General features: G+C 38.3%; 1 protein-coding gene across 6 annotated transcripts in view; it reads right to left on the minus strand.

Annotated features, from left to right (window-relative positions):
* Positions 1-18,013, minus strand: part of KLHL2 (kelch like family member 2) — a 116,595-nt gene that overhangs the window by 62,431 nt on the left and 36,151 nt on the right. For 5 of the 6 annotated variants that reach the window (XM_027068521.2, XM_027068497.2, XM_027068510.2 and 2 more), the window contains exon 4: positions 5,390-5,511. The exons of the other annotated variant lie outside the window; for it this stretch is intronic. In XM_027068521.2, the coding sequence (XP_026924322.1) occupies positions 5,390-5,511 (122 nt within the window). The remainder of the gene's footprint in view (positions 1-5,389; positions 5,512-18,013) is intronic. 6 annotated transcript variants of the gene reach the window in all.

Genomic DNA, 18,013 nt, shown 5'->3' on the forward strand with positions numbered 1-18,013 from the left:
TAATTTTAATGATTTATTAAACTAAAAACATTTACAAAACTGCTCAATAGATGTTTTGTTCACCCTCAAGATAAGCATTCTACTGAACTGCTTTGGTACTTAGGCAACTTCTAATTGTGTGGCTAAGAATGGAAAGTGGTCATTCAATCAAGATAACTAAAAAGCAGATCTGGAATGTGACTATAATTAAGGTTAAAACATAACCAAGTGTATAGTTATAGTCTCTGTCAGAAGAAATCATTTTTTTAATGTTTATTTTTGAGAGACCAATAGAGACGGGGCGCCAAGCAGGAGAGGGACAGAGAAAGAAGACACAGTATCTGAAGCAGGCTCCAGGCTTGATCTGACAGCACAGAACCCGATGCTGGGCTCGAACCCATGAGCCATGAGATCATGACCTGAGCCAAACTCTGACACTTAACAGACTGAGCCACCTAGACTCCCCATGATATTACATAATTTAAATAAACACAAATAATCCAATGAACTGTAAGTGTAAAAGGAGAGCTGTTTCTACGAAAACTAAGTTGACTGCTTTAGAATGACTTGATCAACATGTTACTGCAAAAAAAAAAAAAAGGTTTCTCAAATTATACATGGGGGAAGGAAAGAGAAATTGTGTAACTGAAAGATGACTTTGCACTGAGATTTCAAGTGTCTCAGCTCTTGCTGTACTTTTTTAAAAACTGTAAAATTAGAGTTGATCCATCATTATGATGTCACATGTGTAAAAACACATATAGCTCTCTAAGCAGCTGACCATACTAAGTTTTACAACAAAAGATTGCCATATGATTGTACAGTTGCATATTTTAGGTTAAAATAAAATATCTGGGGTATACATGTATCCTTGTTTGATGATTTCTCCACTTTAACAATATTTTGTTGACCAAGCAGTCAACCACATCAACAGGTCTCCTACTGCGGATGCCCCTCTCTGTGAGGTCTTCTTTTTAGGACCGGCTGGTAAAACGCTATAGAACAACATTCTGCCAGCACTTCTGGTCTGAAACAAACAAAAAAAAAACCTGCCCTACACCACCAGCAAAATGGACACACTATGTCGAATTTTCTACTGTACTGAGATTGTGTAAAATACTTTGGTGTGTTTGTCGCCAAAAGCTAATTTTAAATGTCTCTTGAAAAACTCTCATTTAAATTCTGTTCCTTTTCTAAAAGGATTGGATTTTCTATTTCAAACAATTTCAATTCATGCAAAACATAGAAGTTTCCTGAACTGTTTAAAACCTATCCATTCACAATTATGAGATGCTTAAGTTCTTCTTAAATGACAAAAGTTCTAATGCAGACAGAACTTGTAGATGAACACTCATAATATTAATTCGGGAATAAGAATTTACTTACATTGGCACTGCCTATTAACATCCGTACCTTTGTTTTTCACACTTACATCAAGTGAAAAAGATTCTTAGCTACTTTTAGCAAGCCAAAACAAATACCCAAAAGCTGAGAAGTCAAAATGTATATAAAACCACAAATTTAGCAATGAAGTAAATGCTTTTAAAAATTCAAGTTGCTTTAGAAGTCTCCAAAAATGCTGATCAACACATAGAATGAAGAAGAGTTAAAAGGTACTTTTATTTATAAACTCTCTAAGCAGCTATTAGTTCATGACAACTTAACAGTTGCTGTATGATAATGAACTAATTACTTAACCTGCTTTAGCTTACTTAATTGCAAAATGGAGTAAAACCTACCTAAAAAGGTAATGAATATCAAGTGAGATTTATGGAAAATACCTAGCACATAGTTGAAAATAAACTCACGCGAAAGCCTTTCATTCATATAAATGTATATAATTTATATATTATTTTATATTTTATTTTTATATTTAATATATATTTATTTTATATATATATATATATATGTGTGTGTATATATATATATATATTATTTTTTCCAAGTATTCCTAAGAGTGGGAGAGTGAGGGAGGGAGAAAGACAAAGTACATGAATTCTCTAAAAGTATATGCGTATATGCAAAACTCTGCGTATAAATGGTTATATGTACTTTACTTGGGAAAAGGTCCATAGTTTTTCATCAGACTCTCAAAGGAATCCACGATAAGCCCCAAATTTAAAAAACTACTTTATAATAGCCCTTGGCTTTATTTTCTCTGTTCCCAGATGTATAGTTTATAAAATTTGACTGGAAACTCTAGACACAAGTTAAATCTAAATTACTCAATAGCAGCAACAAAAAAAATGTTCAATTAAAAGCATGGTCATAGTAAGATATATATTCTCCTTTTATTTCTCCTTTAAAAAAATACACAAATTCATTTGGCTCAAATTATTCCCCAACCTTGCCATAAATTAAAGCAAATATCTAAACTCAAAGCCAAAGTTAAAAAACCTAAACAAACAAAAAAAACCCAACAGCAACAGCAAAAAATCAGGGAAATCATAAACAGCCAAGAATTAAAGTCCTATTACTTATATAACACTAATGATTATACTGTTTTTGGAGCTAATGCTTCAAATTAATCCATTCCTCATTCTGACTCAAAGTTAACAACCTTTACTTCAAATAGCTGTTATATATTTTTTAACTTTGTGTAATAGGAGACTCACAGAAGGAACCCTAAACTAGGAATCAGGAGAACCAGGGTTATGGTCCTATTCTGTCACGAACTAAGACAGCTGGACCCCAACACTCTATGGCACCATGATTCTACATCAAAACATGCAATCCCAAAGTAAAAGGCTAAGATACCTGCTATCCTAAAATTGTATTTTATTATTACTAAAACAGAAACATGGTACAAGAGACGTGACCTGACAAGAGATTTGATTCTAGGTGTAATGAGAAATATACCTACAACAACAAATTTGTGAATTACAGGAAGTTCTATCCCCACAGTCAGTTCTCTCAAAAGAGATAGGGTCAGGGTGGGCGTCCAGCTGGCGCCACTTTAAACTTTAGCTTAACATTAATAAGAACACCAGATACCTCCACCCTAACACTCCTTTCCCTAAGGTGAACAGCACTTATAAGAAAGATCTAACAAAGTACAGACAGGCAAAAATACAAAAAACAGTGGAGACAGCAGTTTGGTGTATCTTGATAGGTAAACTCTTACTTTGTATTTCACCGAAAAATTACAGAAAAGGCAACTTGTTTTAATCAATTTTATTTCCAAACTGCCTTTTCTAAAATAAGTATTTTTCGATGGACAAAAATAAGGCTTTGCACACTAAGGTACCCCTATGTTCTCTTCCCCCTTCCCCTCAAAATAAAAACTACATGAATATTAAGCATTTAACAAGTCTGCCAAATACACCTCTTTGAATGTATTCCTGTAGGAGCTGAACACATATACAAAAGGCAAATCAGCATGGCAAGAGGTTTTCTGAAAGGCTGTGATGACTAATATTTCAGGACTGGAATGTGATAGTTATTAAAAGAAACACGAGAGGCGAGGCGTTCTCCCAGTTCCGCATAGGCCCATATCTCCACTGCAAGAACTACTACAAACAGCATTCAGTGCTGAATTCACACAGTCTATTGTCTCAGGCCTAAATCATCTTTTGCAAATTTCCCTCATGTCACATATTACATGAATCAAAGAAACCAATCAGCAATTCATTTGTTGAAGGTCAGATATAGGGCACAATAAGGCCCATGCACTCAAATGAATTTAAAAAGGAAGGAAAAAGAAAACCAAGGTAACTTCTTGTTGAAAATGATGCCCTAGAATCCAGCAGACAGTAGAACTATACAGAAAAAATTAGATTGAGATCGTATGGTGGTAGTTACCTCCTGACATGTACCAAACACCTTCCTCCAGGTTAAAACAAAAGTTCACCTAGCAGGTGGTTCACACCTTTATACATGACTTGAATATCAACCAAGGTTTTTTCAAATGCCTTCCGTCATGAACTGGATTGCCAAGCAAAGGCAAATGAGGCCACCCATGAAAGACCACCAGAAGGCCTCACCACTGCCAATATTTCAGATTTAATAAGAGCATTCTTAGCAAGTTCATGTCCAAAGATTTCAGTCTCCAAATTCAAATATTTTGCGTCCTATTTCAATTAATTACAAAAGCGTTAAAAGACTGAGCTCAGACTTTCCTATTCGAGTAAGTAGAATTTACAGACCACTTCTTAAGAAATAGTCCTAATTTGGGGCGCCTGGGTGGCTCAGTTGGTTAGGCCTCCAACTTTGGCTCAGGTCATGATTTCACGGTTTGTGATTTCAAGCCCCACATCGGGCTCTGTGCTGACAGCTCGGAGCCTGGAGCCTGCTTCAGATTCTGTGTCTCCCTCTCTCTGTTCCTCCCCCGCTTGCACTGACTGACTGTCTCTGTCTCTCTCTCTCTCTCTCTCTCTCTCTCTCTCTCAAAAATAAATAAAGATTAAAAAAAAAAAGAAAAGAAATAGTCCTCTTTTTGTGGTCCTCAAGACACACTTTACCTGTTGGAAGGAGTGTAAATAAATATAAACTTTCAGATGGCAGTTTGGCATGCCTATCAAAAATTAAAACATGCAGGTACCTTTTGATCCACCAATTACATTTGAGAAGTCTATTATATGACATTTTGGATGTAAATATAAAAATGTTCATTCAACGCAGTATTTTTATAAAGGTAGGAAAATCATATATGCTGATTAACATATGGGATGCCATTCAAAAGAACGGGCTATTAGACCCACATGTATTGATGTGTAAAGAACTTCAAGAAACTTTGTACAGTGAGAAAAGCAAGTTTCAGAAAAACTGCGCATGTGTGTGAATGCATGTATATATAAAACTGCACAAAAAATGGTCTGAAAGAATTCACACCAAGCAGGTAACAGAAGCTACCCTCTGGGAAGGAGAGTGGATCAATGTGTGTGGGCTGGAGTGGGCGAAAAAGGAAGGGCAGTTTAAAATTGGGACCTTCACTTTCTGTGCTTTATGCACCTGTATTATTCACTTACATCATAGATTACAAAACATTTATTCTTTACAGAAAGCGAGAAAATGCAATGTCAAATTTTAGCTAAGCTCTAGAATCACTTATATGCTGCAACAGGAAAAGAAGTAAAGACCGCTGATAGTCAAAAACATCCCTATAGATTTGAACCTCAAGGGAACAAAGAAATGTAGGCAGCATCAGTCAGTAGTTACAAACGAGTATGACAGCATTTTCACAAACAAGCATCACTCAGAGAACTAAAAGATTACAACTTTAAGATTATAAAGGACACTGAAATCAGAAACATTACTCAAAAGATATAATCATTCCAAATGTCTCCTGGAAATTCAGTTTTAACAATGAATTCTATTACTTTGGTACAAAAAGTATACTGTGGGTATGCTCTTTTGACTTAAAAATCTGGCATATACAAAGAGCTAAATGGTATGGGGTGTTTATTCTTACCTGTACATTTTCTTCTGTAACCTGAATTTCTGCAGTGTAAACATAATCAATTAGCATCCTCAGGGTCCAGCCATCTACCTCTTTTATTCGAACTCTCTTTGCTCGGCTCTCACTCATCTCACCTAAAACACAAAAGAGTGAGAGTAACGCTACAGCAAGACACTCTGTGAAAATACCAATGCCAAGACAGATTCATCCATTTTCTTGCCACTCATTGTATTTGGAGGCAACACAATCCGCCGCTTCTTGCAGACCTGCAACATTTCATCACCTCCCCTGAAAGCTTACCTGAGCAAACCATAATATGTACTTTCATTACCCACTTACACCTGAAAATCACATCACCACACTGAATGTGCCACGTGTCCAACTATAATACCTGTGACATTGTAAGTTCAGTATCTGATGCTTTCCATGGTTTTTCTGGTCCGTGTTTTTTTGTTTTTTTTTTTTTGTAAGAGAGAGAGAGAGAGGAGAGAGGAACAGAGGGGCAGAAGGAGAGAAAGAGAGAATCCCAAGCAGGCTCTGCTGACACAGGGCTCAATCCCATGACCCCAGGATCATGACCTGAACCAAAATCAAGAGGCAGAAGTTCAACAGACTGAGGCACCCAGGTGCCTCTGATCCATGCTTCTGAGCATCTTGTTTTCTTTTTCGATTTCCACTCATGACTAGAAGAGTCACAATGTTACCCCTTTTGGCTAACAGCAACCAGTACTTGCTAAAAAGGACTCACTGGCCTAGCAGCATTCATTCAACAAGCACAGCAGTGCTGGTCATGGGCATGAGTGACCTCGACACAGAGGCTCTGCCCTGGGGGATGACACAACCTTCATGCAGGAAACAAGTAGAACACACATTACAGAAGATGCTGAGGGAAGACAAGACAAAAGAGGGATCATAAAAAGGTTAGTCAATGGCAAGGGCTTGTTATAGGGATCTTCTAGCCCAAGTTCTCATCCGGTTTGTCATCTACAGTAACTTTGCCCACAAATGGTAAGTCATTTCCATACCAACATTTATTACTAAAGCCAGACATTCTTCTACGTCACTGCCTGCTAGAAAAGTGCTATACAACCTCTCTCTTTTACTCACTGAACTAATTAAGCATTCAAGGATCATAAATAAGATCCTCTCTTGTGGAAAGAAACAGGAAAGCAGAAAAGAGAAGGGAATGTAGGGAGAGAAAGCAGCAGGTCTGAGCACACATGTGTGGACAAGAGAAAATGACCCAAGACATAGGGAAACACAAACTTTCGAATGGAGGGGAAAGAAAACTTCAATCAAAAATGACAAGGGCAGAAAAAAAAAATGACAGAGGCAGTTTAAAAATTATGATGAGTGCTATAAGACACCTTAAAGAAAAGGTTTGGTTCTAGAATTCACAAGGCTTCAAAGATCAAAGAAGCATGAAAACGATGCTGCCACCCCTCACCTTTACCTTAATCCAGCATCTCCTGTTAGAAAAACAACATAATTAAGCCTCAGGATTTCTTGAAAGTTCATTTCTTTTTTAGACGCAGTACACTGTCAGCGACCATAAGCTATCAGAAAAGCCTATGGGAATCAATAATTACACCAAATACCTTCGTAAACACAAACGCTGGGAGGAAAGAAATGATAATGATGTACATTTAACTGCGTGCCTCCCTGGAGATTATTTCTGACAAGATCTCAGAAAGAAGCTGTTTTCCTAAGAGCTAAAATATCTCAAAACTATCCTGCCACTTCCCAGGGGAGGAAACATCCATCTGTATTACAAGGGAAGGGAGCTGGTTAATGAGAAAGAGGTATATATGCCTATACAGCAGAAGACAGGGATTGGGTTACGAGTCTGTTGCCTAAGCACGTTTTTCCCTCTAAAAAAAGGGAGGAAAAAAGAAGGGCTGAGAAATACAGAAATATAATTCTTCATCTGCATATAAGGCACGTTCCTCTATCCTACTCTGTCTGGATCTTGTAGACAGATGGGACTTGTATTATCTGGAAGTTCTTTGGTGCCAAAAGTAAAGACACTTGGGTAATTCTCACTTGGACTTTAGACAAAAGCCACACCTAATTCATCTATAAGGCTCAAGCGATGCAAAAAACCCCACAGGGCCTGGGGCCACACGAATATAAAACCATGCACTTAGTTCTCAAGGATTGAATTCACCTCTTAGGACTTAGGCATGACTTAGCTTAGACACAAACACGTCTGACTTTAATTTATATATATATGACTGCCAAGCAATTTTTAATATCATCATTTCTAAAGTATTACTAGAAGACATACTTTGCTAATTCATACATTCCAAGGATCATTTTTAATATGAATTCTTTCCCCAGAAAACTGCATCTGCTTCCAACAAATTCAATCTCTGTCATACACTGCTTTATAAATGTTTTAATCTTTGTTTCATGTTAACCTGTGAAAGAGTATCAAAACAAATAGCTTGTCACAGATTGCATTAATAGCTTAAGAATTCCAGTAAATACTGAGAATTAATACTAAAGACATACTAAAGACAGTTGTAAAAGCTTTAGATTTAGAGTAAAAGTAGATTTAGATCTAATTCTAGTTTTTATATACCACCTGAGTTACTGCTCTTTGCTGTTTATAGAGAAAACCTTTAAGTAGTATGGTTTGTGACATTTACTTTTGACAAGGCATTAAAAAAACATATCCAATGTAGTCAGGTGTCCAACTCTTGATTTTAGCTCAGGTCATGGTCTTGTGGTTTGTGGGATTGAACCCTGTGTAGGACTTCATGCTGACAGTGCAGAGTCTACTTAGGATTCTCTCTCCCTCTCTCACTGCCCCTCCCTCCCTCCCTTCCTCCCTCCCTCCCTCCCTCTCTCAAAATAAATGAATAAACATTTAAAAATTAAAGAAATAGGGGTGCCTGGGTGGCTCAGTTGGTTAAACATCCGACTTTGACTCAGGTCATGATCTCACAGCTCGTGGGTTCAAGCCCTGTGTCGGGCTCTGGGCTGACAGCTCAGAGCCTGGATCCTGCTTTGGATTCTGTGTTTCCAGCTCTCTCTGTCCCTCCCCACTCATGCTCTGTCTCTCTCTCATAAATAAATAAACATTAAAAAAGTTTTTTAATAAAATAGAATAATTAAAAAATATCCAATGATACTGTACAGAGTTTACCTGGTATCGTTTTTAACTTCACAGAGTCTCTCTCCAAATTAGAGTTTTATGCTTCTGTATTTCGATCATGTAGACCTCTGAAGCTCTATGTGGATATCCACACAGACATCATCACTAAAATTCTGAGAGTCACTTTTGACTCTCCCCTCTTCCTTACCCACCCATGCCATCATTCACTAAAACCTGCAGAATTAAGCTCAGGGAGATCTCAAATCAAATACACCCCCCCTCATCCCTTCCACCACTATGTCACCAGGGTCCCTGCTAACACCACCACAGCAACTTCCTAATTGTTTCCCACCCCCCAGGAGGACTCCACAGATCTAACCATGGCACTCAAAAGCCATGAGCTGCTCTTAGTCCAGGTGTGTGAGCCCCTTCCACATCCCATCCCTGCTTAGCTATCCAGCTTCCTCTCTCCCTCTCCCACTTCTAGCCTTAAAATGTATCAGGAAGGAACTTCCCATAGTTCATATACAGCGAACAATATCCTGCTTTAATGCCTTTGTTGAGTTTTCTCTTTCTCTCCCCATGCTTCCATTTACCAGGCTAATCTCCATTCTTCAAGATTCAGCTGGACCCTCTGCAAATAGGCTTACCTGTTAATGAGCCAAGGCTGGGTTAGACTCCCAACCTGGGTACACTTGGGTACCTACTGCAAATGCACTCTGTTATACTATACCTAGCTCTCCCCACCTAGATCTTGAACTCCCTGAGAGTGAGATGTCTTTCTCACCTTGTCTCTGTATCCCACAATGACTGACCTATTGTAGATACCCAATAAATTCTGGTTGGATAAATGAATGACTAAAAAAATAAAAACTAAAGTGTAACAATTTAAAATGTAGGATCTTTACTCAACATAATTAACATGTGAATTAATCTCAAGCATGGGTATTCTAGCTATGAAGGATTTCAGTCAATATTCATTGAATATCCACTATACATCCCAGGCCAAGCTACGCCCTTCACTAGTGAACACTGCACCATCTCTACTTTTTTTCTTTTAATTTTTTAATTGTTTATTTATTTTTGAAAGACAGAGAGATGGAGCTTGAGTGGGGGAGGGGCAGAGAGAGAGACAGAGAGAGAGACACAGAATCTGAAGCAGGCTCCAGGTTTTGAGCTGTCAGCACAGAGCCCAACGCAGGCTTGAACCCATGGACTGCTGAGATCATGACATGAGCTGTAGTGGGATGCTTAATCTGCTGAGCCACCCACATGCCCCTCATCTCTACTTTCTTTGAGAAAAAAATGAAGTCCTCCAAATTGTAAAAGTTTATGGACATATCTCTGAATAGGAACATTTCCATCTCAAGAACCTTTAATTAAGACTCCAGAAATCCAGCACAAACTGGTAACTTTATTTATCCATTCTAAAGTTCTAAAAAGTGAATAGGTTGAGACGGCAAACCCTAAGATCTGTTTCAATACAAAAACCCTATGATTCTAACTTCAGTTACTGTTCAGCATATAAAAATATTTAGAAAAAAAACCATAAAAACAAAGAATCTTTACTGTGCTGAAACCTTAAGAAGTGAATGACAAATTTATAGCTACATTTAATAAATAAATTTTATTCCATTACTTTCAAGTTCACATGTATTCTAATCATTATTCTAATCATGTATTTGCCATTAGTCCTGGGTTACAAAGAAGCTACTGACACACAGGTATTTTCATTCTGGCAACCTGTCCTGGATGCCCCTGCCAGTCATTCCCTATGATGGTCATGGGCATAACTCCCCAATTCTACCAATAATAAGAGGCAAATATGGTAACTGCATTCCCCTGCCAGTTTTGGTCTAGTTTGAGTAACTTCTGGGAAAGTTCTACTAGACCCTAAAGGGGAGAAAAAAAGAAAAAGCAATCCCTCTCCTTCCTTGAGATGTTGGGTTCACTCTGATAGGCATCTTGCATTCATGAGGGGTAGCAACCTTGGTATAAAATTTTTACTGAGGCTAGCAGACAGAGAGACAGAAGAAAGCAGACCCTTCATGAAATCTTTCAGCTGCAGATCTGATCATGCCTGGTGTCCAGCCTACTTTCCAGTTATGAGAGAAGAGATTTCCTTACTATTTAAACCAGTTTAAGTACAGTTTCTGTTATGTGCAGACTAAAGCATCCTAACTTAGGCTCTTAATACACAAGACCCTATTTAATTCTCTTCACAACAGTCAATAATATCAGAAATTATCTTTTCTTTGCATTTACTCTGTCTAGCCTTTCTTCCTCTTCCAATGACAATCGTGAGAACAGGGACCTGTCTTATTCATTTCTAACGTCCCCAAACCTAGGATAATGCCTAGCACATAGAAGATGCTGAACAAATATTCCTTGATGAACAAAAGCATGAATCTTAGACAAATATAACCATACATACAACTTTTTAAAACTCTCACTTCTTGGGGAGAGAAAAGCCATGGAGGGTAGGGAGCTGTTTTTGCAGAGAGAGGACAGACAAAGGGGGAGAGGGAGGACAGAGAAAGGGGAAGAGTGCAGGAAAAACGCTTCCCCTATAGTAGCTGGAGAGAAAGAGTGAAAAATGCTCATGGGGAAATGAACAAGAAATCTGTTCTCCAAAACTATTGATGGGAAGAAAGGCGAGGGTTTCAATACCACCAGGATTCTATAAACTGTGAAATGCAGAGTCTCAAGTTTCAGAGCTCAGTGCCTGGCAGTGCTCTGGTGAGGAAGCAGGACTAATCCCCAGGAGCAGGCAACAGGATGTGAAGGGTCCATGTGCCACATAGGAAGCAGTGGTTCCCCTGTTTGGAGAGCATTTGGTAGAGATCATACAGCCTCCCCACAGGCAAAGGTCCCAGCAGACCCTGGAGAGCAGCCGTGTTTGCTGACAAACATATTGGGACAAAGACACCAGAGTGTGGTGAAACCAAGTGCCGGCTGTGTGTTGTCATTTGCCAAAATCTCTGAACCTCTGCTGCTGCACGATCACACAAACCTTTTCAGAGGCAAGCCAGCACTTGGCCATTGCTCACTGAGACCCTCCCTCAGGGAGTCAGGACAGGACTAAGCCACAGGGGTCTCTGAAGTGTGAGGTTTTGAAACACAACCCAATCTGAGATAAAACTCTGGAGGGAGGTGCCGCCTGGCAGGCTGACAGTTTGGACATGGACAGAAGCTTGACACAAAGGAGGGGTGCTTGATTGCGGGTAGGCAAGAGCGCAAAGTTCCTGTGACAGAGACTAGGGAGCTGGGTGAGGCCATTTCCACCTCTCCCGCACACCCATAAACTCACCACACTGATCCACCCCAGTAAGCTAAGCAGTGCCACCTTGTGGGGAACAGGGCCATTACACCAAGCCCCACCCAATTGTGCCCTCCAAGCACACCCCTAGAAGACCAGGACAAGTCCCTCCACCTGCATAGTGTATAAACTATAGAGGACTTCATAGTTTCAGTTCTAGGGAAAACTGGATATAACTTCATTTGGGTTTCATTCTGTTTCCTGGTTCATTTATTTGTTCATTTTTTTTTTTTTTTTGCTTCTGTTTTTGTTTAACTTGGTTTTGTTGGTTTTCTGTTTCTTTTCTTTTCCTTCTCCTGGATACAGAAAGAGAAAATCTATTCTTCTTTTCTTTTTCTTTTTTTTCATTTTTATAAAATCTTTTTTACTTTATTATTTTAAATTTTTTATTCTACCTAATTTTCTGTATTTCATTTTACTCTATTTTATTACATAATTCTTTTAATTTTCTAATTTTTCTCACCTTTTTTTCCCTTTTCTTTCTTTTCTTTCCCTTTTTGTCTATTCTATCAAGCTTCTTTCAGCAAGCAGACCAAACTAAGATCTAGCTTCCTCTATTTGATTTTTTGTTTTGTTTCTAATTTTTTAATTTTAATTTTTTATTTTATTAATTTTTTTCTTCCTCCAAAATGACAAAATGAAAGAATTCATCCCAAAGAAAGAACAGAAAGAAATGACAGCTAGGGGCTTAATCAACACAGATATAAGCAAGATGTCTGAACTAGAGTTTAGAACCACAATAATAAGAATACTAGTTGGGGTGGAAAAAAGTATAGATTCCCTTTCTGTGGAGATGAAAGAAGTAAAATCTAGTCAGGACACAATTAAAAATGCTATAACCGATGTGCAATCTCGAATGCATATGGATGCCATGGTGGCAAGGATGGACGAAGCAGAGCAGCAAATCAGCAACACAGAAGACAAGACTACGCAGAATGAAGCAGAAAAAAAGAGGGAAACAAAAGCAGAAGAGCACAAGACTTAGAGAACTTAGTGACTTTTAAAAAAGGATTAATATTTGAAAGGTAGGAGTCCCAGAAGATGGAAGAGAGAGAAAAAAGGTACAGAAGGTTTATGTGAGCAATTTATAGCAGAAAACTTTACTAATCTAGGGAAGGACACAGACATCAAAATCCATGAAGCACAGAGAACTCCCATTAGATTTAACAAAAACCAACCATCACCAAGACATATCATAGTCAAATATACAAAATACACAGACAAAAAAAGACTTATGAAATACCAGCAAGGGAAAAAAGTCCTTAACCTACAAGGGAAGACACATTAGGTTCACAGCAGACCTATCCACAGAAACTTGGCAGGCCAGAAAAGACTGGCAAGATATATTCAACGTGCTGAATTGAAAAAGTATGCAGCCAAGAATTTATCTGGCAAGGCTGTCATTCAAAATAGAAGGAGAGATAAAGTTTCCCAGACAAACAAAAACTAAGGGAGTTCTGACCACTAAACCAGCCCTGCAAGAAATTTTAAGGTGGACTCTCTAAGGGGAGAAAAGACAAAACAAAGACTAGAAAGGTCCAGAGATCATCACCAGAAACACCAACTCTACAGGCAACACAATGGCACTAAATTCATATCTTTCACTACTCACTCTAAATGTCGATGGACTAAATGCTCCAATCAAAAGACACTGGGTATCATAACAGATAAGAAAACAAGACTCATCTATATGCTGCTAAAAAAGAGACTCATTTTAGATCTAAATACACTTGCAGATTGAAAGTTAAGGGGATGGAGAATAATCTATCATGCTAATAGTCACCAAAAGAAAGGTGCAGTAGTCATCCTTGTATCAGATAATCTGGACTTTAAATAAAAACTGTAACAGATGAAGAAGGACACTATATCATAATTAAGGGGTCTATCCACCAAGAAGACCTAACAATTGTAAATATTTATTCCTCCAATGTGAAAGCACCCAAATATATAAATCAATCACAAAAATAAAGAAACTCATTGATAATAATACCATAATAGTAGGGGACTTCAACACCCCACTTACAGCAACGGACAAATCATCTAAGCAGAAAATCAACAAGGAAACAACGGCTTTGAATGACACACTGGACCAGATAGACTTAACAGATACATTCAGAACATTTCATCCTAAAGCAGGAGAATGCACATTCTTCTTGAGTGTACATGGAACATTCTCTAGAACAGATAGCATATTGGGACACAAATCAGCCATCAAAAAGTACAAAAAGATTGAGATCATACTGTGCATATTTTCAGACCGCAATGCTATGAAACTCGAAATCAATCACAAGAAAAAATTTGGAAAGACCATGAATACTTGGAGATAAAATAACATCCTACTAAAGAATGGGAACTCTTCCAGAGGAGCCAGGATAGCGGAACAGCATGGAAGTTTTCTGTGTGTCTCGCATCCATGAAATACAGCCAGACCAACACTAAATCCTCCTACACACCTAGAAAACTGATTGGAGGATTAACACAACAGTCTGCACAACCTGAACCACAGAATTCAGCAGGTACACAGCGCGGAGAGGTGGACTTGGGGAGCGAGAAGGCACGGGAAGGGAGGTGCTTTTGCAAGTGAAGAGAGGATGGAGACTGGGGGTGTGGGGGAGAATACGGGAAAAGCACCCCTCCCCAAAAGCAGCTGGAGAGAAAGTGGAAAACTGGAAACAGCTGCAGGGACTAAATTAAAAAGGGAGTAAGGAGAAAGGAGAGGGTTTAAATTCCATTAAGACTGTAAACAAGGGGAACACAAGGTCTGCAACTCCTCAGCTCAATACCTGGTGGTACTCTGGTGAGAAGGGCAAATCCCCAGGAACAGAGTGGGGTCCGGGAGGTTCTTGGGCCACACGGGGAAAAGTGGTTCCACTGCTGGAAGGACATTTGGTAGAGACTATTGAAGCCACCTGGTCCCAGCAGACTCCAGAAAACAGCCACATTCGCTGGTGCTGGAACAAGGTCATTAAGGGTGAAGCCGGTGCTAGATATATGTTCTGATTTTCCATAACCCCTGAAAAGCTGCTGCTACACTATCTCGCGAACTTTTTCTGGGGCGGGCTGGAACCTGGCCACAGTCTCTGGGCACCGGCAGCAGCACGGTCCAGCAAGCATTCCGGGGTGCAGCCAACATTCGGCCATTGCTTGGTGAGACCCTCCCACAGAGGGGGAAAACGGGTCAAAGCCACAGTCCTTCAGAAGTAAGGGACCGGGGAAAACAGTCGCATCTGAGACAAAACTCGGGAGAGAGGTACTGCCTGGGGCCTGGTCACCGACAGTGAAGAAGCAGGGAGTGGATTAAAGCTGAAGACAGAGGACGGGTGCACGATTGCTGATCAGAGAGAACAGAGTTCCCATACTAGAGACCGGGTAGCTGGGTGACGCCATTTTCACCGCTCCCGCACATACGCATAGACACTTACGAGCACTAAAACCATCCACCCCAGTAGGCTAGCAGCACCATCGAGTGGAGAACAGAGTCTTTACACTGAGCCCCGCCCAACTGGGCCAACCTCGCTCTTCAAGAACACAAGTCTCACTGCCTACTTAGTTTATGGACTATAAAGCGCTACATAGACTGACTTCTAGGGGAAAACGAAGTAATTTCAGTCCTATTTCAATCTGTTAGCAGGTCCATCTCTTCAATTTTCTTTCTTTTTTTTCTCCTTTACACTATTCTTTTTCTTGAATACAGAAAGAGAAAAAATTCATTTTTATTTTCAATTTTTTATTAAAAATATTTTTAATTTTTTTTACTATATTTTTCTTTTGTGTCAATTTTTTCAAATTCTATCTTACTTCCATCATTCTATTTTTGTCTACTTCAGTGTATTCACCTTCTCAAATTTTCAAACGATTTCCTTTTCTTTTTTTCTTTTTTCTCTTTTTCATTTCTATTCTTTCTTGAATTCAGAAAAACTTCATTTTTACTTTCAATTGCAACTAAAAATATTTTCCTTTAATTTTTTACTGTATTTTTTGCTTTTATATAAATTTTTTCAAATTCTATTTTACTTCCATCATTTTATTTTAGACTCCCACTACTTTGAAAAGTGTATTCACTTTTTAAAACGATTTCCTTTTTTCTTCTTTTTCATTTCTTTTCTTTTTCTTAAACAGAAAGAAAAAATTCATTTTTATTTTGAATTATTACAAATATTTTTAATTTTTTTCTACTATATTCTTTACTTTTGTGTAAATCTTTTTAAATTCTATTTTACTCCCATCATCTCATTTTAGTCTACTTGAGTGTATTCATTTTTTCAAATTCTCAATTTCCTTTTTTTTCTTCCCCATTTTTTTCTCTAATCTGTCAAACCACTTTCAACACCCAGACCAAATCACACCTATGATCTAGCATCATTTACTCGATTTTTTTGTGTATGTTTTTAATTTTTTAATTTTAATTTTTTAATTTTAATTTTTCTATCTTATTAATTCCTTTTCTCCCTTCAAAATCACAAAATGAAGCAATTCACCCCAAAGGAAAGAGCATGAAGAAACAACAGCCAGGGATTTAACCAACACAGATACAAGCAAGATGTCTGAACCAGAATTTAGAATCACGATAATAAGAATACTAGCTGCAGTCGAAAACAGATTAGAATCCCTTTCTGCAGAGATAAAAGAAGTAAAAAATAGAATGAAATTAAAAATGCTATAACTGAACTGCAATCATGGATGGATGCAGCCGTGGCAAGGATGGATGAGGCAGAACAGAGAATCAGTGATATAGAGGACAAACTTATAGAGAATAATGAGGCAGAAAAAAAGAGGGAGATGAAGGCAAAAGAGCATGATTTAAGAATTAGAGAAATCAGTGACTCATTAAAAAGGAACAACATCAGAATCATAGGGGTCCCAGAAGAGGGAGAGAGAGAAATAGGGGTAGAAGGGTTATGTGAGCAAATCATAGCAGAAAACTTTCCTAATCTGGGAAAAGACACAGACATCAAAATCCGGGAAGCACAGAGGACAACCCCCATTAGATTCAACAAAACCCGACCATCAACAAGGCATATCATAGTCAAATTCACAAAATACTCAGGCAAGGAGAGAATCATGAAGGCAGCAAGGGGAAAAAAAGTCCCTAACCTACAAGGGAAGACAGATCAGGTTTGCAGCAGACCTATCCACAGAAACTTGGCGTGGCAGGATATATTCAATGTGCTGAATCAGAAAAATATGCAGCCAAGAATTCTTTACCCAGCAAGGCTATCATTCAAAATAGAAGGAAAGATAAAAAGTTTCCCAAACAAAAATTAAAGGAGTTTGTGACCACTAAACCAGCCCTGCAAGAAATTTTAAGGGGGACTCTCTGAGGGGAGAAAAGATGAATACATATACATATATATAGCAACAAAGATTATAAAGGACCAGAAACACCACCAGAAAATCCAACTCCACAAGCATCATAATGGCAATGAATTCATATCTTTCAGTACTCACTCTAAATGTCAATGGACTCAATGTTCCAATCAAAAGACACAGGGTAACAGAATGGATAAGAAAACAAGATCCATCTATATGCTGTTTACAAGAGACCCACTTTAGACCTAAAGACACCTTCAGATTGAAAATAAGGGGATGGAGAACCATCTATCATGCTAATGGTCAACCAAAGAAAGTCAGAGTAGCCATACTTATATCACAAAATCTAGACTTTAAAATAAAGACTGTATCAAGAGATGCAGAAGGGCATTACATCATAATCAAGGGGGTCTATCCACCAAGAAGACCTAACAATTGTAAACATTTATGCACCAAAAATGGAAGCACCCAAATATATACATCAATGAATCACAAACAAAGAAACTCATCAATACTAATACCATAATAGTAGGAGACTTCAATACCCCACTCACAACAATGGACAGATCATCTAATCAAAAAATCAACAAAGAAACAATGGCCTTGAATGACACACTGGACCAGACGAACTTAACAGATATATTGAGAACATTTCATCCTAAAGCAGCAGAATATACATTCTTCTCCAATGCACATGGAACATTCTCCAGAATAGACCATATACTGGACACAAATCAGCCCTAAGTAAGTACAAAAAGATCGAGGGCATACAGTGCATATTTTCAGACCACAACGCTATCAAACTCGAAATCAACCACAAGAAAAATTTGAAAGGTAACAAATACTTGGAGACTGAAGAACGTCCTACTAAAGAATTAATGGGCTAACCAAGCAGTTTAAGAGGAAA

Source organism: Acinonyx jubatus, chromosome B1 (assembly GCF_027475565.1).
Source record: "Acinonyx jubatus isolate Ajub_Pintada_27869175 chromosome B1, VMU_Ajub_asm_v1.0, whole genome shotgun sequence".
NCBI lineage: Eukaryota > Metazoa > Chordata > Mammalia > Carnivora > Felidae > Acinonyx > Acinonyx jubatus.